This window comes from Fusarium fujikuroi, chromosome FFUJ_chr03 (genome assembly GCF_900079805.1).
Source record: "Fusarium fujikuroi IMI 58289 draft genome, chromosome FFUJ_chr03".
Taxonomy (NCBI): domain Eukaryota; kingdom Fungi; phylum Ascomycota; class Sordariomycetes; order Hypocreales; family Nectriaceae; genus Fusarium; species Fusarium fujikuroi.
Window position 1 is genome coordinate 1,536,515 of NC_036624.1, and position 21,651 is coordinate 1,558,165.

Below are 21,651 nucleotides of genomic sequence, written 5' to 3' on the forward strand. Positions count from 1 at the left end.
CGGTCTCGGACTATGCAACAGTCCGACGACGTACTTCAGTATTTCAGGTAGATGCCTCAAAATATGGAGCGGAGTCAGCGGACCCGAAAAGCTGGACGCGGGATGTCCGTGGTCCCGTCGACCCGGTTTATCTCCGTCCTTCTTGAGAGCAAGGACCGATCTGGCGACCGAGTTCAGATACAGGTAGGTGGCTTTCCCAACGAACCAGGTTTTCAACGGGCGGCCCGAAAACATCAACAACCATACGTTGTCGGACAAACATGGGGTACTTAACATCCGACACAGTGGTTGATCTAACTGCTGGAGTAGATGTTCAGAGGAGCGGTCTGATAATCTTTAAGACCTATACGTCACGATCAAAGATTTCCAGGCATTGTCAGGCAATGCCTAGATCAGGCTCCCCGGGCCACCATGAACTCGTCTGGTTGTGGTTAATAATACGCAGCACCAGACCGAAGAGCCTTCAGTTTCCTAGAGGGACCTTCGGTTCATTTGGCGCAGGGACTAATTGCATACGTATTCAGATACGAATGAGAGATCCAATTTCGATCGAATGCGTCTACCTAGGTATTTAGCTGTACCTGACATACTCACACGCCTGCATAGTCCGCTTTTTCTTAGGTCACCAGTTCTGTTGTGCCTATAGCCCTGATGTGAGTGCATCATCTCAGCCTAAAGTCTATAGAGCCAGACGGACGATTATAGAAGGGCTGACGGTGTGACGAAGTGCAGTAAGATGACGATCATGGTGACGATGGCAATGCAAAGCCACCGAATGATACAGAGTATCTCCCTTTTGGAGCTGTTACAAAATGTGTTTTGGTGGAACTGTTGTGTTACAAGAGTTCTGGCTGAGTTTAGCTGAGGTAGAATCGAGTGGGTTAGGTGATTAGAGAATAAGATTACAGAACCTACTACACATGTACAATGATGCTGCGGCCAAAATACCTAGGGTCTATCAGGAGAAGGGGAGCTGATGCACAGACGAGTGTTCCATCACACATGATAACACGTGTGTATGTTAGAGCTGAGTTGGCCAGGCTTCAGTAATTTGTAAATCACTTGACTCTTTCATAACCTATTTGCCAACTTCCTCGTTGGCTTAGCTCGCCCTGCAAGGCCGCTGTTTTTTTGTCCTTGTTATTGCGCGGAAATTGGCTAGGATCGGCTCCATGGATTACCGGCCTGGAATGGAAAAACAGAAAGGATATCAGCGCCGTTGAACCGGTCACACTAGCCAATGAAGTGTAATGTTGAAGTGTACCTAGTTGTTCGAGGCAATTGAATAATAGCTACAAACCCTTTTGCCCACTTTTTGGTTCCATAGACAAAAGGCAAGGAAGAAAAAGTAAACCTCCGTACTAAGTACCTTACCGACGGGAGTGACAGGATTGACAGGGCACAGGGGTCCTACAACTGTTACCTTAAACCTTACCTCAGAGGCTGTCCCACCCCCGCCACTATCAACCTAGGTGCCTATCCTTCTATTTTAGTACGATAACCTTCAGGTCACCCCCTCTAGCCCCTCAACAAGCGCTCCCGTGGGCTGTTTGGCCATTGAGACTTGCGCTCCGATGCCCGACTTACCTTGCTGATCACTCAGTCTCGGCCTTTTTTTTTCAAGTACACAGGTCCCTCCAACTGAAGGATGTATTTCAGCTTCCTCGCTTTTTCTCTTGCTCCTACTAGCTGAAAACTCCTCTCTCTTCTTAAAGCTTGAAACACTTGCTTTGTGTTTTCTTCCTCCATCGATTTCTTCTCTTGTCGAACACTTGAAAGCCGTAAACCGAACAAATCCATCTCACCCATCGCGCGTCGCACTTGAGCCACTTCCCGACCCTTCCCAAACAACGGATGCGCCCCCGATGATGAAGACTTGTGGCTTGTTTCTCCCTCGTTGAACCTGACGAGTCCCTCTCTTACTTTTGATCGACATATCCGACTCTCCCTTGCTATTCAAACACCATGAAGGAGTTTCCAAGAAAGTTTCTCAGCAAGCGCGAAAAGAATGGCCGGCGATCCAAGTCGGCTACACCAGCGCCAGTTGTCCCAACGGTTCCTGACAGCACTAGCAACAAAAACAAGGTACGTTATTGCCTGGATGGGAATTCTTTGATGGGTGATCTATAGAACTGCATCCAGCAACGAGCTTGTTATAGTCCAAGATGAAGTATTCTGACACACAACTATCCAGCCTCGACCACTCTCCGCTGGGGCTTTCATGGCCTTGTTCAAAAACGACAGCGCAAAACAAGGAGCAAAAGCAGAAGCAGAGAAAGAGAAGGATACCGCACAAGTACGACTCGGATTACAGCATGAAGGATCGTGTCATTAACTTTGCCTTCTATTAGATCGAGGACATTTTACGCCGACTAGACGAGCTCAACATAACCAATGTCACCGCCGACCATGTCACCGACATCATGGCAACCAAGTTTGCAGACCACGACCCCAATAAGACAGTTGAGTTTATCGATATGGAGCAAAAGGCTGCAGCGGGTATCATTATTCCATATGATCCCAGCGTGGATATGGTGGGTGCCGAAAACCGTGGCAATGTGACTTGCTATCTTGATGCACTTCTGTTCTCAATGTTCGCCAAGATCGATGCTTTCGAGTGTATGCTCAAGAATGATTTTCCAGAAGAAGACAATCGCAACAAACTTGTCAATCTTTTGCGGATGTGGGTTAATATGTTGAGGACGGGGAAATTAGTGCATACGGATATGGTGAGTGGCATAGGCACGATCTCAGTGATGTTCAAACTAACATTGAACAGACCAAGTTAATACAGGACGCTCTGGCTGACTGTGGATGGTCGGATGCACGGATGCTTGAACAACAAGACACTTCGGAGGCCTTTGCTTTCATAACAGAAACTTTACAGCTGCCTCTACTTTCACTGCAAGTCGATCTCTTCCACCAAGGCAAGAAGGACAAGGACGACCACAAGGTTGTTTACGAGCGTCTCCTGAATCTGGCTGTACCGCCAGATCCTGAGGAGAAGGGTCTGAAATTAGAAGACTGCCTCGAAGAATACTTCAACGCCCAGGTAGACGTTAAGCGAGATAGCGAAGACGGGAAGAAGCTCGGGGTAGAAGAGAAGAGTCGAAGTGAGACACCAACACTCAAGCATAGGGATACAATTCGCATCATCACTGAAGAACGCGGCGAAGCATCAACACCAACATCCCCTTTGGTAAATACACCGTTGGAGATAACGCCAACTTCGGAAAAGGGGGTTCCTCTTCTGCTAGCAGATCCCAATGTCAAGGACGGGAGCACTCCTGATGATGAAGAAGAGGGAGAGGTTACGACTGTGGAAATAGTGAAGAACAAGCCAAGCATGCGAACGAGGTCAACCAGCGTTATCCAGCGCGTAGTGTTGGATGAAGACGGTCGTCCCTCTACCCCAGACAATGTCACAATGCTTCAAAAGGCTATGAGGAAAGGCTCGACAGTTGTGAAAGCAGTTACTATTCCAGCCTGGCAGTTTTTTCGTCTAATTCGTAAGTTTGCGCCACCTCATTGAGCCCAGTATGAATATTAACATATAGTTCAGCTTGGCATGCGCTTTCAAGCAGTGAGCCCAGAAATAATACGGAGGTCGCATTGAACTTTGAGCAAAGGCCTGTTGTTGGCATCTGTCTCAAGCGTTACGCCATGACTGAGTCCGGCCAGCCGAAACGTCACAATACCTTTATCGACATTCCCGATAGTCTGAGACTACCCCATTTCATGCTAGCCGATGAACCCAAGGCCGAGGAAGATATGAACGTTCTGAACACGGACTATAAGCTCGTCCTACAGTCCGTCATCTGCCACCGGGGCGACTCGCTACAAAGCGGCCATTATGTTTCGTTCGCCCGGGTGGCCCCTAAGTTATTGAAAGACAATAGACGGCATAATTTCGACCCACCACCGGATTACGAGGAAGCACAATGGGTTAAATTCGATGACCTCCAGATCGAAAACCGAGTCAGTTATGTGGAAGATATCAGGTCAGCATTGAAGGAGGAAATGCCTTATCTTCTGTTCTATCAGGTTATGCCGATGGTCGAAGTCTCGCCTCCATCTGTGGACGAGACAGAGACAGAACCGCCCTCCTACAATGATTCGAAAATCAGCATTGAATTGCCTCCTACTCCTTCGCGAAGCAACCGATTGGGTAGTCTGGAGGAAGGCTATTTTGATAGTACACCGACCTTGGAAAACTCACAACTTTTGTCTAGTAAACCACCAAGTATTCGCCTCTCTATGGAGGGCGAAAGACCACGGAGAAGCGAAGATATCGATCGCAACCCGGGATCTTTAGCTGGGGACTCGCGGCGTCCCAGCGCTATTTGGACCGATTCGACCATACATACCCCCAACTCCCACTCTCCAGCTGTCACGCCTAACGAAGAATCGACAGCATCTAGGTTATCACGCGCGGCATCTAGATTCACATTGGTTAACAGAAGTCGGCCCAGTAGCCAGAATGGAGAAAATCGCATTAGTTTCTCGATGAGCAGATTGGGCGGTCTCATGCGGCCGAGCAAAGAGCCTTTGACGGAGCCCAAAGATGAAGCCAATGGCATTGGCATGTCTTCTGCCAACTCCACGGGTGTCTTGACGGCAGAGATATCTAAAGAGTCGAAGGAATCAAAGGATGCCGTGGATGGAACAGAGCAACTCGCCGAACCAGAGCCCGAACAGCATCACCATCGTCACCATGGTCATAAACATGGACATAAGAGGGTCAAGTCCAAAGACAAAGTAAAGAATAAGAGCGGCGACCAACCTGAACGAGAATGTACAGTGATGTAGCAGTCATCCTGTTACGTCATCCCGATAACCACGTTACGAGAGAGAGAATGCAATTAGATTATACTTCACATACTTACGATCGTTCTGATGTTTGGACATGCATAGCTATAGGAGTCTCGATTTACAAGGAGGAACTGGCACGGGATTAAACAGATGAACGGGGATGGGGTGACGCAGCGACTTTGTTGTTAGTATGACGTTGGACAGCAGGTTACGCAGAGATGGTTTTGTGATGTTGGTGCCCTATGAAGACCTCCTTTTTTTCCCGTATTGGTCTTGCGAAAGAAAAAAGTGAACAGAACTCTGGTAATTAGCAAGGCGTTTTTGGGCGGTTGTGACAATTTGTTGTCGCAAGGCTAATTTTCGAAGTTTGGGGGGTACTTCGAACATGATACACGCATATATGAGATAATGAGCACAAGAATCGGAGGTGGTACCGCACGCTGATGGCGAGAAAAGACTTCATCATTTGATTTTAGAGCCTCAAAATGCTTTCAGGTGACAAATATCCCGTGATAACGTCTACCATTTGTGCTGAAGGACATTGTGCGAAAAGCAGTCAAACAAATCCATGACCATTTCTCGCATATAACCCATGAGAAGGCGAAAGACGTAGCTTCAAGTTTGTCTATTTCCTTGTACACATATACATGAGCAGGGAGGCCATCTCTTCGTAGCTTGCCCTGATATTCACCAGCTCATCCAGACCCATCAACACGTCGAACTAAAACAACCGCAGCCGCCATGAGCGCCGAGATGAGGAGTTCGTTCAAAACTATTTAAAAACAAGAACAGTGCGATGACTGACTTTTCGTCCCTCCGTAATGTGCGTTGCAGGAAATTCATACACATGACCAGGACGATGCAAGTCCACGACAATAATATACACAGATACTCAACTTCCAAGCACATAGGGGTTGGACCGGGACCTAATGCTGGCCAGGCCACCTCCCTCGGGCTGGGAAGTCATGATATCACCAGAGACGAAAAGGACGACTAATAAGACATCGAGTGTGGTGAGAAGAGTTTGGGGTGAGGTCGAAACTTCGTCCTGGCCTGCTCACAGCTGAGCGATCATTAAGATATATCACTCATTTGAGCGGGGAGTGCCGCGTCGTCGCGGATTTTAGAGGAGTTTAAGCTCGGGGCTTAAAAGGGAATGTTAGGGGGAGGCTGGGAGCCAAGAGACTCCTGTTGTTCTTGGAGCTCCTCAGGGGCTGCCTCAATTGAGACACCCAACCCAATCTTGGCTTGATGCTAGAGTGATTGTCAGTACATGGTCGAATGGATGGGAATTAGGGCACAAACCGTGAAGTGATCAATGTCAGCAGCAAATGTCATCATAACGGGTGGTGCAACACGCTTTTCCAGAACGCAGCTAAGCTTGCCCTTGGAGTCCACCTGAGCCCGGAAAGTAGACATGCGGAAATCGTACTTGGCACCAATAGTGGTGACGCCCTCCTTCTGAAGGCCACCACCCATGAGGCCACCTGCAGAGGGAACGAGGCCGAGGCTCAAATCAACACCGGCCTGAACCTTGTCCGAGAGTCGTCGCCAGTAGGAGGTGTTAAGGGTGCCCATAGCAGCCTGGAGCTGAGCGGTAGCGATCCAATCTGCGGACTTGTAACGGGCAGCATAAGAGACAGCGCACTCGGGGCCTTGGGTAAGGGCAGGTCGCTGCCAGAGAGTTTCAAGACCTAGGGCGAGTTTAGGGGTAACAGACTGGAGGTAGCTTCCGATATAGATGCCAGTCACACCACCCTCGAGGTAAGAAGGGTTCAGCATCTTGAGGGATGCGCTGAAATCGTTGCCAGTATACTCGTGTTCGAACTGCGCCATATCCTGACCACCGGGAGAAATGGAGATCTGAGACTTGGATACAAACTTGTCGGACCATCTCCAGTTGAATCGACCGGAGAGAGAACCCTCGTTATCCAGATTACCTTGGCAGAAGACCTGTCGATGAATCAGCGACCTACTATGCAGAAATACCGTGGCTCATGGTATTTACCTTGCCTGTTCCGTACATCGCAGCAAATGTGTAGGGGTTAATGCGCTCTCCCATGGCGAATTGGTGGGAAACCTGGAAGAGAGGAGCCATGCTAAAGATCTTTGTGAGATCGGCACGCATTCCGGTGAACATGTAATTGTTGAGGAAGACATCGCGCTGAACCTCCTTGGCAAGACTCTCGATAGTTCCTGGGTTGGAAAGGCCTAATTTGGCCCTTCGCTCGTTAAACGAGTTGAGGGCATCTCCTAAAACGCTAGCGATGGGATTGGAAAGCAGGGCCGTCTTGACGGGATCCAATGCGGCTGCGGAGGCCATTGTGACTGAGGTGCGCCGAAGCGAGGGCGGGAAGAGGTCGGAAGAGGTGCCAACAAAGAGATAGTGGACAGCGACGGTGGACGATCAGCCAGCCGGAGCAAAATTCGGTGATGCGAAATTAGTGAAGTAGAAGGAGTTGTTAAAATACCCTCGAAAGCGATTGAATGCCGAGGCCTCTGAACGCCAGGGTCGTGATGACGAGCGCAGTTGGATGGAGATGGAGAATAATTTTCATCTGGCTTGGACAGCTCTTGGGTGGGGAGCACGAGCCACCTATGATGCCGAGTCGGCTGTGGCGTCTCCAACTGTCCATCCCGAGAGATTGTGGCTAGTACAGTCTAACGCCCAAGGATAAGGTACCCTACAGCTGGAGGGGGATAAATCAAAGGAAAGTACCTACAGAAGCATCCCAGCTGTTCACTGTGTATCAGGTAGGCTGCGCCAGAAGCGGAGTTATCGTTATTCTGGTAGTGCAATGTACTGTATACTTTCCGGCGGGTTTATATCTCAGGGATTTAGGGTTCGCCTTGCATTCTTTACAACGCATATCTGAGATATGACGTCCCCTCCTTGTGGGTATAGATACTTCGGAGAGTACCTGCACCTGATCTCCAGCTCCCTCCCTGTGGCATAACTACTATTCTTCAACACCAACCGATTGCTACTTTCTGCTCCTCGTTCCCAATGTTCACTTAGGTTATCTCTATCGTGTTCACTTCAAACGCGAAATTTCCTTCTGATCAACCCAAGGCTCCATCGTAGTAGCATCAGACGACCGGCCTGTTCGCTTTTAAATATTGACCCCGCCGGCAAAGACCGGCTTCTGCCACTAATTGTTTCTTGAGGCTCACCCTTGTTGAAGATCCATCACACTCAACGATCGAGGCTGTTGAGGGCTTCGCCAAAAACAAGGCGCGGCAGTCCTCCTTTTGTCGCTCTACCGCCAATAGAACTGTGTTTATCTGAACCCAACGAAAGCCTGAACTGTCTCTATACTCCCAAATTACCGCCAACTGTCCGTTTTGGCTGAGCCTCAGAGTCTTCGGTTTCTCGAATTCGCCGTTCCTCTCAAAAATCTTGCCACACAAGCATCGTGTATAGGCATCGCCGACGAGAGACAAGATGGATACTCTTTTGTATGTTGCTATCCTTTCTCATCTCATCTCTTCACTCGTTCCTCCCCGTGTCTAGATACCTAGGTAATTTCGTCGTCTTTCAACTTCAAGTCGGTACCATCTTCATTCCTAGAATCACGGAACCCTGTGATTTGGAGTGTCGCTTTATGTCGATCCCCGTCTTTCATCGAACCTTGGCCAAAGACAGATGTCTTTTTCGTTATTTGTTAAGCGATGAAGCTGATGTTGACAGAACCGCCGAGATTGCGGCCAATGCCCCTCGGTACCGTCGCAAGAGCTCTACATTTATTGATGCCATTCATGATATTCCTCATGGTCAAGACTTGGCCCCGGCTCAGCTATACAGCACCATGTCTGGCCGATTGTTTCACTCTGGCCGCATCGCAATTGTCATGGTTGGACCACCTGCACGTGGGAAAACGTAGGTTTAATGATTCTGTGCCTGGTCCAAGTTAACAACCTTCCAGACATATATGCGTTTCCATGGCACGTTATTTGGGGTGGCTTGGTGTGAAGTCTCGTATCTTTCACCTCGGCGACTACCGTCGAGCAACTGTTGGCCCCGATGGATCTATTCCCGATGATTATTTCTTCCCGAACGCATCGCCTGCATCTGTCATTCTGCGCCAGAAAATCCTGAAGAAATGCCGTGAAGACATTTACTCCTGGCTGAATCACGACAACGGCCAGGTCGCCATTTACGATGCAGTAAACCCTACTGCTAATGGACGGCGTTCGCTAGCCAAGGAATTTGCGAAGCACGATGTTCAAGTAAGTCACCACCCATCTTGTCGGGTCTCAGCAATCGCTGACGCAGCAGACTCTTTTCATCGAGTCCTTTGTCGATGATGAACGCATCCTTCGTGAGAATGCAAGAAATGTCAAGATCTCGTCCCCAGACGTGAGTACATACCATCTGCCTGATCCAACTATAACCAATGCTGAATGTTGACTGCAGTTCGCTGGTATGGAACCTGATGAAGCCGCTAAGCTATACCTTCAGAGAATTGAGATGAAGATTCCTGTATTTGAAACCATGAATGAGAAGGAATTGAACTACATCAAGATGATCAATGCCGGGGAAAAGTTCTTCTACAACAACGTCAGCTTCAATTATCTTGCTCACCGAATCGTCTTCTACCTCACCAACCTGCACATCAAATCACGGAAAACCTTCTTTGCCCGGGCTGGTACTACGGCAGAAGAAGACTCGTACAAGGCCGATGCCCCTCTGTCTCAAGAAGGGAGAGATTATGCCCAAAAAATGTCCGAGGCTCTTTTGAAGCATCGAGAGCAGGAACGTCTGACAAACATCGAGGAAGGGGGTCCAGATGTGCCTCTACCGCCACTCACCGTTTGGACATCGACTCGTATGCGTACGGTGCAAACTTCTGACGTCCTAAAGGAGAAAGGCTACAAGGTCCGTCAGCGAACACAACTCAGTCAAATCAACCCAGGCGTTTGCGAGAAGATGTCGGAGCGTATGATTCGCCAGATCTACCCCGATGAGGTCGAAAAGCACGAATTAGACCCTTACCACCACCGATATCCGCGTGCAGAGGTATGCTTCAGCTACAGGTTGGTGAAGTAAGTCATCTTCTCAATGCTAATTATCAATAGTCATACCATGATCTGGCTGTTCGCCTGGAGCCCATCATTCTCGAACTCGAGCGAGAACAGCACGACCTTCTCATTATTGCCCACGAATCGGTGCTTCGAGTTCTCTACGCTTATTTAATGCACTGCTCTACCACTGACATCCCAGTCATCAATTTTCCACGCGACGAGATCATCGAGATCATCCCAGCAGCATATCAGAATGAGGCTAAGCGTATACATATTCCTGGCCTGGATCCCCAGATCGTACCTGGATCACCTCAAGATATCAAAATTCCGGTTCCTAGCAGCGGAGTTGTGAGCGCACAACTGTCCCCTATCCCGAGTGGCATTGGCACTCCTGCTGAGCATGTCGAACGACCTCCTGAGAAGGTTATCAACACTGCCAAGGATATGGTTGCTGACAAAGTCAACGATGAAGACTAGTCTTTTAAATCTTGCCGCCTGGACGAGTTCACATGTTTGGCTAAGAGATACCGGCTGCTTCTTGTCTGTTGTCTTCTCAGCAAGTAACACTCCCACGTCACCATCAGTATGGCACCTCGGGGCCCAACATACTGATCATGATGTGTTTAATGATCAGGCACTTGGTGTTGACAAGTTATGTTTGATAGGCATGTTTGCTTGCTTCTTTCAACATGCAGCTCGGTTTATCAGCTCAAGTCGATGAAAGAGGCCCTAACTTCACAATTCTTTCATTTCTCGGCTCAAAGGGAGGCTAAGAAATCTATGTAGCATTGATCGGCACCATGAGTCCTTTGCTTCGTCGCGGTTATGGGTTGTTGCTATAGAATGCTATGTCGCTAGCTATACGTAACGTGAGACGAGCTCATCATAAGAGACGGATATTCATATCCTAGCATGTAGGGTAGCCTCAACTACACCAATGTGACATGGCAAGCCTCGGGACTTTATTTGTCAGATCGGACATATTCTCGTCGGAAGTTTACCTCACTACCTAAGCACGTCGACAGTATTACCAGCCTGTAGCAGCCAAAGTCTGTCCTGATACCCGCACAGCCGTGGGCTAGGGCCAAATGAACCAGTTTAAGAAAAAGCTCTAATTCTATTGCTTGCAACGGTTGCATCGTGTTAATACCTCAGACACTCCTGAATAGCTAAAAACTAATAGAGGTCTTTCGTACGCCAGCTGAACATGACCAAAACGCTGCGTCAACTCAGGCGTGGTTCGATATCCCAGGCTTGATACTTCATCCAAACATGTTGCGTTGGCAGGACTCACCTCAGAGCAGTCCAGGTTAGGGCACATGCTCATGCTATGTTACATACATACATACACATTCAAGTCAAATAAGGATAAAATCTCAAGGATTACGGTCGTGCAAATACAACGCTGTGGTCTCCCGATGCCTTGTACCTGGAGAATGGCCAGGGTTTGGATCAAGAAGATGCACGTCGCTGGATAGGGAAGCGTGTGCACAGGGGTCAGGGGGGCCGTGAGCTGTTACTGTAGGACTGATGAGATGAGTGTGCCCTTTGGCTGGCTGAGTTATCTTTGTTGGGGGGTACATATGCTTACGGACGGCCATGTGATGAGCCTTGCTTCATGACTGGTAATCAATCAATAGACCATTTATTACAGCAGCGGATATGCACGTTGATCTCCAACCAGAGTCATCATATCCTCATCATTCGTCTATGTAGTATAGAATAAAGAAGCCCTGGCAGATATAAAAATGCGAGAGACTACTCCGTTATATTTGTCAGATCATGGGTACATACTCTATAAGAAAACTTTAGAACCGGGGAACCTGGGTAAAGCCCCGGTTTGCAGTCACATATGACAAGCAGCATCACTGCCTGCATTCGAACATACACTAGGACCATACTGCACACCATGTCAACCGTGCATTACCGAGCAATGGAAGCCTCTGGCAATGAAATAAAATAACGCTTGCCAACTCCAGCCACGCTCTACAATTTGCTCCGGTGGCGATATAACAGTAACGCCTGTATGTGAGTGAGACCGGCGATAAACATCCAATAGGCTTACGGGAGACTTCATACGTGGCGAAATATATCCGGGACCGAGTATTGAGTTTGCTTCGTAGGCAGTAATTTGATGAAAGAAACCATGGGCTGGCGTAGGAGAAGGATATGTCAGCACGAGAAGGACTCAACAATGCTTTGAACGGGGCAGCATAAATTCATTCTTCCAGGATATCTGAAGGAGGTCTCGGGCTCTTTAGATACTGTCATAGACTAACAGAGTATCTAACGAGTCTGTACCGCATGCTTCCAATAGTACTTTGATATGCTCACCGGCTCGACGATGGGGGTAGCTCTCCGCTCATCAGTTCAAGCTTACAAGTGTTTCACTTCTTGCAAGGGGAAAGTCAGCTTGGTGATATTCTCTGATGGAAGTCAGATTACAGTCCTCAATTTGTTATTGTGATGACCATGTAACCCAGCCTCATCATGCTGTTCATATGCTCAAGCGTCAAGGCCCATTTGAGATTGCATGGCCCCAGCCCTGAGGAATAGAACTGTAGTCTAGGGGTTTGTTTTCAAGCTTTGATAACTCCTCGGCTTCTAGACAGCATGTTTTGTCCCATGCTGAGGATGCTTTGTGTGAAACAACGATACCATTTTGGCCATATGTCTACTGCCATACATTGGCAAGAAGACCTATGAGAACCTGAAATACATCGAGGATACAACCAACATAAAGCGGCCTTTTTGGACAACGATTTACACTAGACATGTAACGGTACTATGGCTTCGACGCGCCGGTGCAACACGTACGACACAGACGAGACGGCGACTGCCAGTAAGGCGGAACGGTAGCTCAGGTGAATCAAAAGGGTAATTACCATCTCAATTGCAAGGTTTACATAAGGGTAGGGTGTCACGGATCTCTACCTGGTTTGTGCCGTGGATCGCCAAAGCCGCTGGTGAACCCTTGCTGAGTTGTGCGAGAGGGCGTTGGGGAAACTTGGTATAACAACTGGCTCGAATGACTGAACACGTACGGATTATACTGAAATATGTTGACTGACACTAACAAGCTCGTGAACCACACTGCTAATACCGTGTTATTATCGACGAGAGTCAGCCAAAAGGGGGTTCGGAGTTAAGTCATTAAGTTTTAACTCGACGATGCCAGTCCCTTTGACAAGTCAAGCAAAACGTCCAGAAAAAAGGCAGGAGTTCGATTATGAGCGCTAACAGTGAGGCTGAAAACTGGGCTGATATAGCAACACCCCATACAAGCCTGTACATACAAACGTTCGATATCATCCTGACAGCTGGCATGGCTCCCGAACATCCAGCGACGATGCCCATATTTGGGTGCGTTGTGTGCTGTCAGAAAATCCAACATATGCAAAGACAGCCCCTTGCTGCCGTTGTCTCGAATATCTATATTTTAACCCTCAACGTTCATGTAAATTTGGGACACTGCTGGTCATAGTTAGCTGAACAGTAACCTCACTACCAGCTGACAGTTTACCAGCAATGGCTTGGTTTCTATTTTGAACTTTGTACTTTGTCGTCACGGTCCGTAGCCGTCTCATCGTTGATTCTGCCAATCGGCCTCGATCGACGACGTTCAAATTGACGGCAACCATCCTAGTCGTCCTGTCCAATTTTTAAGATCCACTCATCCGCATGTCAGGTGACATAGAATTGGAGATATCACGACTTCGAGACCCAATGTTTGGAACCAAAAGGCGCCTCCAAAGTCATGCTGACATATTTAGTGGCGTTGCTTTCTCGTTGGCTGTGAAACCGTACATATATCAAGACATTGGAGATTGAAAACCCCTCATTGATTCATTTCCCGGTGTCACCGCGGTCAGCCCAATTTGATGATACGTTTTATCCCCTTATGATATTACGGAGTCCTTACTTGGCAAGGTGAATCGTGGCGGGCCTTTAGGAATATTTGCCGAGTTCCAGTCTATCAATTGAGCCGCAAGCGTGTTTGTTGACCTCCATTTGGCGACTTGGAGAATCAGCTATACTAAGTAACGATGCTTCATTGGTTTCAGACTCCAATGGTTGGTTCCAGGTCGTCAAAACAACTTATGAGGACCTCAACTTTGCTCTGATAACTTTGATGATTGGCCATAGTGATCAGGGACCCCTTTTCCCCCTTCATGTTGATCAGATGCACCTTGCACTTTTCACAAACCTAAACTTGGCCATGGCCATTAGCGTTGTATATGAGGGGTCTCATGACCGACTGCATTCCGCAGTCCTCCACCCACCTAGCATGATTGCCCACCACCTGGGAAACTCCCTTCCTACGGTGCTCGCATGCCTCGCCAGGTTCCGCGACTGCCAGGAGCCTCTGAGTGGTCCAGAGCCGCCATCGGTTCTGTGGTCAGCATGCTCTAAGTGGAGACGTCCCCAGGGGCTTTTGATGGGTGACTAGGGCGTTTGTTAGTGTTCGAGTCCTTTGGAGGCTATTTGATGAGCGTCATCAAGATCATGGTCTCGTGGTGAGGTGCTAGCCATCCCATGTGCCGTGGCCGCATCGGCTTTTGGCGTGACCTCGCCTGTCATTCCAAAACGGTATATCCACCCGTCCGTTCGTCGGTGCAAGATCTATCTTCCGTTTCGACACCGCATGGCTTGGTTGTTGTTTTTAAACTGAACCCGCGGGCATAAAGCACTTCGGCACTGTATCCGTGCGGTTGGTCTTTGCAGAATGACGTCCTCAGCATGACGTCTGGCCCAATGATTGGCCTGAAGCAGATCACCGTTGGCGTTGACACTTAAGTAACCCTGTATCCACATTGACCACCATTTAATCAAGCCTCGACACCACCAATCGCCGCCCAGCCATCCTACCATCCAACCACTGGCGCTGACGACTTCATAGCTCATGAGAAACGGGAATTGTCTGTTGCGGTTGCACTGGGATGAACAGATCCGAAGGCAAGCTGATGTCCATGCTGTGGATCTATTCGAGGGTACTATCCCCAAACTATCCAAGTCAGGCCTCAGCTCTTTCGAAAAGCCAATATCCATCAGGATTACGGTGGCTCCTGTGGACGAACCGTTAGGGCACAACAACAGCAACCTTTAACCACTGCTTCATTGGATATCTATCGAGGTTCCAAAGTTTCAGACGTCAGGGATCCACCCAGCCTCACCGTGCCACGGCCCCGCAGGAGCATGTGCTCAGTGTAAGAAAGCGTCCATCGTCATCTCGACTTTCTACATACATGAGGTGGGAACCAACCGTGAAAGAAAACCCGGTGGATTCGGGCCAATGCTAGGGGAGTTGCAGGGGCTGTTAGCTGTCTCTCTGCTCTGTCCGACAACCCCCTTGTCGCTAACGTTGCTTTTTGATCGATAGATTGAAGGCTGGTAACATTCCCCGGGGCATCTAAAGATCTAGCGACGATAATCCTTGGACAATTGTTGCCAGGTACGGAATATGGGAATGTAGTTGTACTTGCACTCTGGCTCGATAAACAGACATGCTTTGGTGAGTAGATATCTCAAAACAATTGCTAGGTTGTCTTGTTAGCTTCGTCGTGCGCGGATAAAAGATCTCGAGTCGAGGAGATTGAGATGAGGCGGGACGGAAGAGGCAATTTGCTGTACTCCGTACGTTGAGTGAGGTGAGGTGACATGACATCTGCTGGTTGTTGGCGAATTGAACTTCAGTTGGGCCAGACCACTTTGGAAATCATGTGAACTAAAATACTCCCTGGGCGATCGGTTCTAGTCAATCCGAGTTTGACTTTTCAATTTCACACGGGGTTCCGCGAGTATTTCTAAACCTATTGTTAGGCTGTAGTATTATATCAATCACTGCATCGTGTGTTGAAGACAGCACCCCTTGTAGGTATCTTCAGGACATCAGGTGCCAGTTAATGATCAATGCTTTATTACATTGCCGAGCCCACGAGGGGACCTACTAACCTACCTACAAACCTATCCGTAGTTGTGCAGTACATGCTACTATTCGTATTGCTTGTATCCGTTTATTATCGTTGATGTCCTGGCCGCTGTATTCAGGTTGGGACTTTTTTTCTTCTTCAATTTCTTGAGGTATACTGGATCCTACATGATGGCTACCAATAGGATATTATGGTTCGCAATATTCTCAAAAAATGATTTGAGCTTGTGTTGTCCTTTGTGAGGGATGCACATATCCCCATTGGCACGAAAAGAAACCCGATCATTTTGTTCAGTACAATCTGAACCTGTTCCGTACTCCATGGTCAAAGTACTAGGTAGGTACATTGCAGATATATATAGAGAATCGGCTGCATTTGGTTGTCAGGATGGAAATGAGCGAAAAATGTATAATAAAAATACAACGACATTTACTGAAGATCATGGCCCCAACGTGAAGGTGCTCTGCTTGTGCACCTTAGGTACCTTACCTACTATTCAAGCATACATCAGCACCATCCACTGAGTCCCTGTCTGATTGGTACAGATTACTGTGTAGGTACCTTACCCTGCGGCACCTCATCGAGCTTACCCAACTCTGCAAGTCTGGTGCTCAGTGGGCTAGAGCCAGGTTCATTGATGCAAGACAAGGGAGACTCTCGCCTGCCGGACTTTAGCGCCTGGGTACCTGGCCTTCCTCCCAATTATGCCTCCAGACCAGTCTCAAGATGGGCACATGAGCAAGCCCAACACTGCGGGTCTTCCTTGAATGGGCGTCAAGTTGCTCACAAGACATTCATGTTTTTCTTCGTGCCAATTGAACCCAGCTCGACGCCTAGCAGGTGGTATTGATTCCCAAATAGCACCAAATTTGTAATCCAAGATGGCTATCTTAATTCAGCACAACTGTACTTGCCCAATCCTTTGTGCTGCTGGAGCCATTCGCTGGTGACTACTGTCCCCAAAAGTCAATGCTATAGGTACTAAGCTGCCCATGTTGAAAGTCTAGGTATTCAATTAACCTGCAGTTATGGATACCAAATGGTGATACTCCCTACCTTATCCTCCCATTTCGCTCCCAACCTAAGGTACCTACATGCAATCCCACACAACATCCGTATTCCTCACGACTCAAGGCCCCATGTCCCGAATAGCTTGCATCTTTCGCTTCTCGTGTCTGGAAACTGCAGTGTATCAAGAGACATCCATGTCTGCCTGGTAATGAGACGAATGTCAGAACCTATGCATATTGCTGTCGCTCTCTGCTCCAGCTTTGTTGGTTGACCCCTCACACACCAACAGTGCCCCCTCTTTCCCAAACCACTTCATTACACGTCTTGCAACCATCTTAGGCTAACGACAGACCTAAATCTTAAACTCTAGAGGTTTTTGTTGAACTTTGCCTCTATCCTTACCCATGGCCATGCCGTCACTCTGTATAGATTAAGCAGAAAACGCCCCGCAAATCCCCGGAGTTACTTCTTCAACAACCACCTCGAGCTGCAGCAGTATGTACAGGTGCCTAAGTCAAAGAGTACCATCCGAGACACTGATTTTTGAGTGTCATCTTAGGTTCCTACCCGTCGTTCGCCTAGGTCGGGTCCACCCAAGCTCTCCCAGTCAGGTTCCGCAACCTTAGACTAGGTCCTCGCGCCCAAGCCCCATTCAGAACAGCTCCTCAGCCCAGCAGAGCTCAGCACCATCGCAGCAAAGCTCAGTTCAGTTCAGTCCAGCCCAGCTCAGCTCATTTCACTGGACGTCAAGCATTCCTCCTCTGCCATCATATTCTATTATTCTCAATTATCGCCCTTGGCATACTTTGGGGGCTTTCAGACTTCATACTGGCTTGACAATTTCCGTTCTGGGCCACATCGCAAGCCGCATCCGCGCTACGTCTGTCCGCTCGAGCCGCTTCTCAATCTAATTCTTCGCTCCCGCCGCTGCCTTCTGTTGCTGTAGTGCACTCATCCGTTCGTCGACGCTTTCTGCAAACCCTCGTCAAACTCGACAATCCAGAAACAAGAGCCTCATCGGGTCTACACTGTCTCATACTATAGTTCGCCGCATTTCAAGTTGACTTGCTTCTTGCCTGGCCCTGCCACAGTACCTAGCCGCTGCACCACCACATACGCCGCCAAAAGCACAGTACTGCACCGCACCCGATTGCACTCACATGAACACAAGCAACCACCCTGCCTCGTGTCAAGTCAATCTGATTACGTCTTTCCCTTCTCCAACAAACATCAGAGGCCCTTGCCACTTTGTTCCTTATTAGTCGAAAATCTGACGCATCTCACGATCGGTCAGTGCTAGGAGCCGTAACTAGATCTCGAGGTCACCAACTCCACGATTCCAACTGTGCATCATCGTCATCACTGCCCGTGTCGATTGCATTACGGACTAAAGTAAGTACATATCTTTCACGTGAACTACATCACTGGCCCTTCCATTCCTCAGGCACCTATTCACTTTCCTTTTGCTGTCTTATACTCCCTCAACATTTGGCTTGCAACAGCTTTTCGTCGTATTATCCTTGACCTCTGGCTGCATTCTGTCAACGGGCTGTCACGAGTGTGTTCCATCTAGCCAGCACCCCGCCCCGACCCGCCTTGCGCCAGCCTCCATGCCCGCACTCCCCTAGCACCAAGTACACGCCTGGCTATCCATCACTTTGTGTTCAGCGCTTTTTCAAGGTCGCCAAAGCAAAGTGCTTGACTTTAAAGCTTGGAAGCGTGACGTTTGGGCTTCATTCAATCAAGGTCAATGTGACTGCAGAAGCTCCTTCACCACTTGACCCTTGCATAAGCCTCAGCAGCCAGTGCAGAAACAGGTGACAACAGAGAAGAGGGAAAAAAAATTCAATCCAAAACCTACCCAAACAAATCCATGCCACTGAATGCATGCGTAGGTAGCATAGCGCATCCTGCCGCACGCATGCACGCATATTCCTCATCTCAACCTCCTCGCTCTTCCTCCCACTCTGCCTTGCTTCAAAACTTATCAATTCGGGCTTGTACCCACGCGCTCAGTCAGCGAAAAGTTGTCTTTGGGACTGGAAAAGAGAGACCCGACCCAACACGGCCTGTCCGTCCCTCACCTGCGTCGCCACCTAAGGCTCTACCTCTCCATTAGTACTTGATCTATGTTTAGGCCCTGTCCCCCGGCGTCCTTTTTCCCTCGTTACCAACAGCTTTTTATACCCCGTCTCTTGCCCACTTTCTCGCGCCCACCGTTCCCTTTCCTCCCCTCCCTTCCCCTCTGCCCCGCCCCCCCTCCAGCCTGTCCCGTGCCACCAAAAACACCACCGATTCTCCCCCTCGGTTTTCTCTTTGTTTCCCCAGATACCCTTGGCCTTGCCAATTCTTTGCGCATCGTCCCTGTCACTGTCTCCAGCTCACATACGGTCAATAGTCCATTCCGACAGTCGGCAGACGTTTTACCAGCCATAAATCCACCGGCTGCCAAACTTTGAGTGCAGAATTAACCTCACGAGTCGCCCCTCTGCGCCCGTGCCGATACCCTGTTCGACCGAGACATTACTCGTCCATCGTCATCCAAGTGTTCTGTACTCGTCTCGCGCAAATACAGACCTTTGTTAAGAAATCATCATCGGCCGAGCTTCTGCTTGCGATTCAGCTTCTCCCAATCAAGTCACCAACATTGGCCCGCTCTTTTTGCCCATCACGGCTCCCACTACACAAAGCATCCCTCTTGCATTGAACCGCCCCGGCGACTTTGCCCACTTTGCCTGCATTTTTGCTTCGAATAGGACATACGCATCCAAACAATGTCGGCTCATCGGCCAAACGCCTTCAACAGCCTCCGGATGGGAGGTTAGTATACCAACCCCTGCCATTGGGCCTGAATCTTGTGCCTGGTTTGATAGATGACCGCTCAACTGACACAATTGCAGAGGTGATCCGCGAGAAGGTCCAAGATGGAGTGACTGGAGAAACTCGGGATCTGCAATACACGCAATGCAAGATTGTTGGAAATGGCTCCTTCGGTGTTGTTTTCCAGACCAAACTGTCCCCTTCCGGAGAGGATGCTGCTATTAAACGAGTCCTTCAGGACAAGCGATTCAAGGTACTAGGCACTAACCCAGCTTGTCCGGGCCATTTACTAATTGTTTCCTCCAATCCAGAACCGTGAGCTCCAGATCATGCGCATTGTCCGCCACCCCAACATTGTTCAGTTGAAGGCTTTCTATTATTCCAATGGTGAACGTGTATGGGATCTTGCTCATCCAGTTACGTCGCCCAATCCGCTAATTCCCTCATAGAAAGATGAGGTTTACTTGAACCTCGTCCAAGAGTTCGTGCCCGAGACCGTCTACCGAGCCTCTCGATTTTTCAACAAGATGAAAACTACTATGCCCATCCTGGAGGTCAAGTTGTACATCTACCAGTTATTCAGAGCCTTGGCATACATTCACTCTCAGGGCATCTGTCACCGAGACATCAAACCTCAGAACCTTCTCCTGGATCCCAACAGCGGCATCCTTAAGCTTTGCGATTTCGGAAGTGCGAAAATTTTGGTCCCTAATGAGCCCAACGTTTCGTACATCTGCTCCCGGTACTACCGTGCACCTGAACTTATCTTTGGTGCGACAAATTATACCACAAAGATCGGTAAGATTTCTGTACGAATACTAATCATACCTCCTTGCTAACTGGCCTAGATGTGTGGTCTACTGGCTGTGTGATGGCTGAATTGATGCTTGGTCAACCTCTCTTCCCTGGCGAGTCGGGCATTGATCAGCTCGTCGAAATAATCAAGGTCCTGGGCACTCCTACTCGAGAACAAATTCGAACCATGAACCCCAACTACATGGAGCACAAGTTCCCCCAGATCAAGCCTCATCCATTTAACAAGGTCTTCCGAAAGGCGGATGCCAATGCTATTGACCTCATCGCCCGCCTCCTTGAGTACACCCCAACCGAGCGACAGTCAGCCATCGATGCTATGGTTCACCCTTTCTTTGACGAACTTCGGGACCCCAATACAAAGCTTCCTGATTCGCGACACGGCACTGGCCAGCTTCGTGAACTCCCTGCGCTTTTCGATTTCACACGTCATGGTATGATGAGATTCCACAGACACCTTCAACAGCAAGATAGCTAACAATGATCCAGAACTCTCAATCGCCCCCAGCCTGAACCAAAAGCTTGTTCCAGCACACATCCGACCCGTGTTAGCATCTCAAGGCCTTGATATCGACCACTTCACACCCTTGACGGAGCAGGAGATGATGGCGAAACTCGATTGAGCCGGCCTCGCGTCGAGGCGAAGGGTAGTTTGCATTTGCTTACACCCTTCTCAGGCTCTCCGCGGCTGTGGAAGAGTCCTGCCTCGTCCACTCCCAGTACCGAGCTGAGTAAAAGTGGTTGGGAGCGATGGCCCAGGCTAAGGCCGGGTCAGATGGCGGGCAGGCGCTACATGGTCCTGAAGCTAATAGCGTCGGTCTTTGATACAAGGCACGGTGTATAGGCGTCGAGGGCCAGATGAGAAGGCATGTGTGTTCTGGTGAGCGTTGGAGTCTTTCCCGGCAGGGAGGGGATTGGGCGTTGTGCGTGCCCTTTATATGAACCCGCTCTCAGTTTTGCCTTAAGGCTAGTCACGACGAGGGATAACCCCATTGATGCATATCACAGGGAATTACGTTTTTAGACCACGTTTCGATGCATGAGGATGATCGGTGCTCTTTTTTTATTGTATGCGTCTCAAGGGAGGAACCCAATTATTCGGCTATGGTTGGCTTTGCGAATGGCGATGACATTTGTTGAATTCTTCTTTTGGTGCCGCGTTATGCCTTTGCCATGGTTGCCCAGAGGGTTCCGATCCTGGGATTGGTTGGAGACGCCTGAGTGGTTGAAAAGGTTTGGT

At 49.0% G+C, this 21,651-nt stretch overlaps 4 protein-coding genes; 3 read left to right on the forward strand and 1 right to left on the reverse strand.

Moving 5' to 3' along the window:
* Positions 1–1,965: 1,965 nt before the first annotated feature.
* On the forward strand, positions 1,966–4,809 carry FFUJ_02614 (uncharacterized protein; the record flags this gene model as incomplete). XM_023574366.1 has 5 exons in its annotated part: positions 1,966–2,085; positions 2,195–2,296; positions 2,352–2,729; positions 2,780–3,509; positions 3,563–4,809. The coding sequence occupies 5 exons, from the start codon at positions 1,966–1,968 to the stop codon at positions 4,807–4,809; spliced, it is 2,577 nt and encodes an 858-aa protein (XP_023427733.1).
* A 1,149-nt stretch (positions 4,810–5,958) lies between these two features.
* Positions 5,959–7,135, reverse strand: FFUJ_02615 (probable mitochondrial import receptor MOM38; the record flags this gene model as incomplete). XM_023574367.1 has 3 exons in its annotated part: positions 5,959–6,066; positions 6,118–6,765; positions 6,821–7,135. 3 exons carry the CDS (start codon positions 7,133–7,135, stop codon positions 5,959–5,961), a joined length of 1,071 nt encoding a protein of 356 aa, XP_023427734.1.
* Positions 7,136–8,257: 1,122 nt separating this feature from the next.
* FFUJ_02616 (related to 6-phosphofructo-2-kinase/fructose-2,6-bisphosphate 2-phosphatase) lies at positions 8,258–10,314 on the forward strand (the record flags this gene model as incomplete). XM_023574368.1 has 6 exons in its annotated part: positions 8,258–8,271; positions 8,504–8,692; positions 8,739–9,042; positions 9,092–9,172; positions 9,230–9,832; positions 9,892–10,314. 6 exons carry the CDS (start codon positions 8,258–8,260, stop codon positions 10,312–10,314), a joined length of 1,614 nt encoding a protein of 537 aa, XP_023428784.1.
* A 9,238-nt stretch (positions 10,315–19,552) lies between these two features.
* Positions 19,553–21,034, forward strand: FFUJ_02617 (probable glycogen synthase kinase 3 alpha; the record flags this gene model as incomplete). XM_023574369.1 has 6 exons in its annotated part: positions 19,553–19,598; positions 19,679–19,851; positions 19,910–19,993; positions 20,048–20,396; positions 20,447–20,845; positions 20,901–21,034. The coding sequence occupies 6 exons, from the start codon at positions 19,553–19,555 to the stop codon at positions 21,032–21,034; spliced, it is 1,185 nt and encodes a 394-aa protein (XP_023427735.1).
* Between the last annotated feature and the right edge of the window lie 617 nt (positions 21,035–21,651).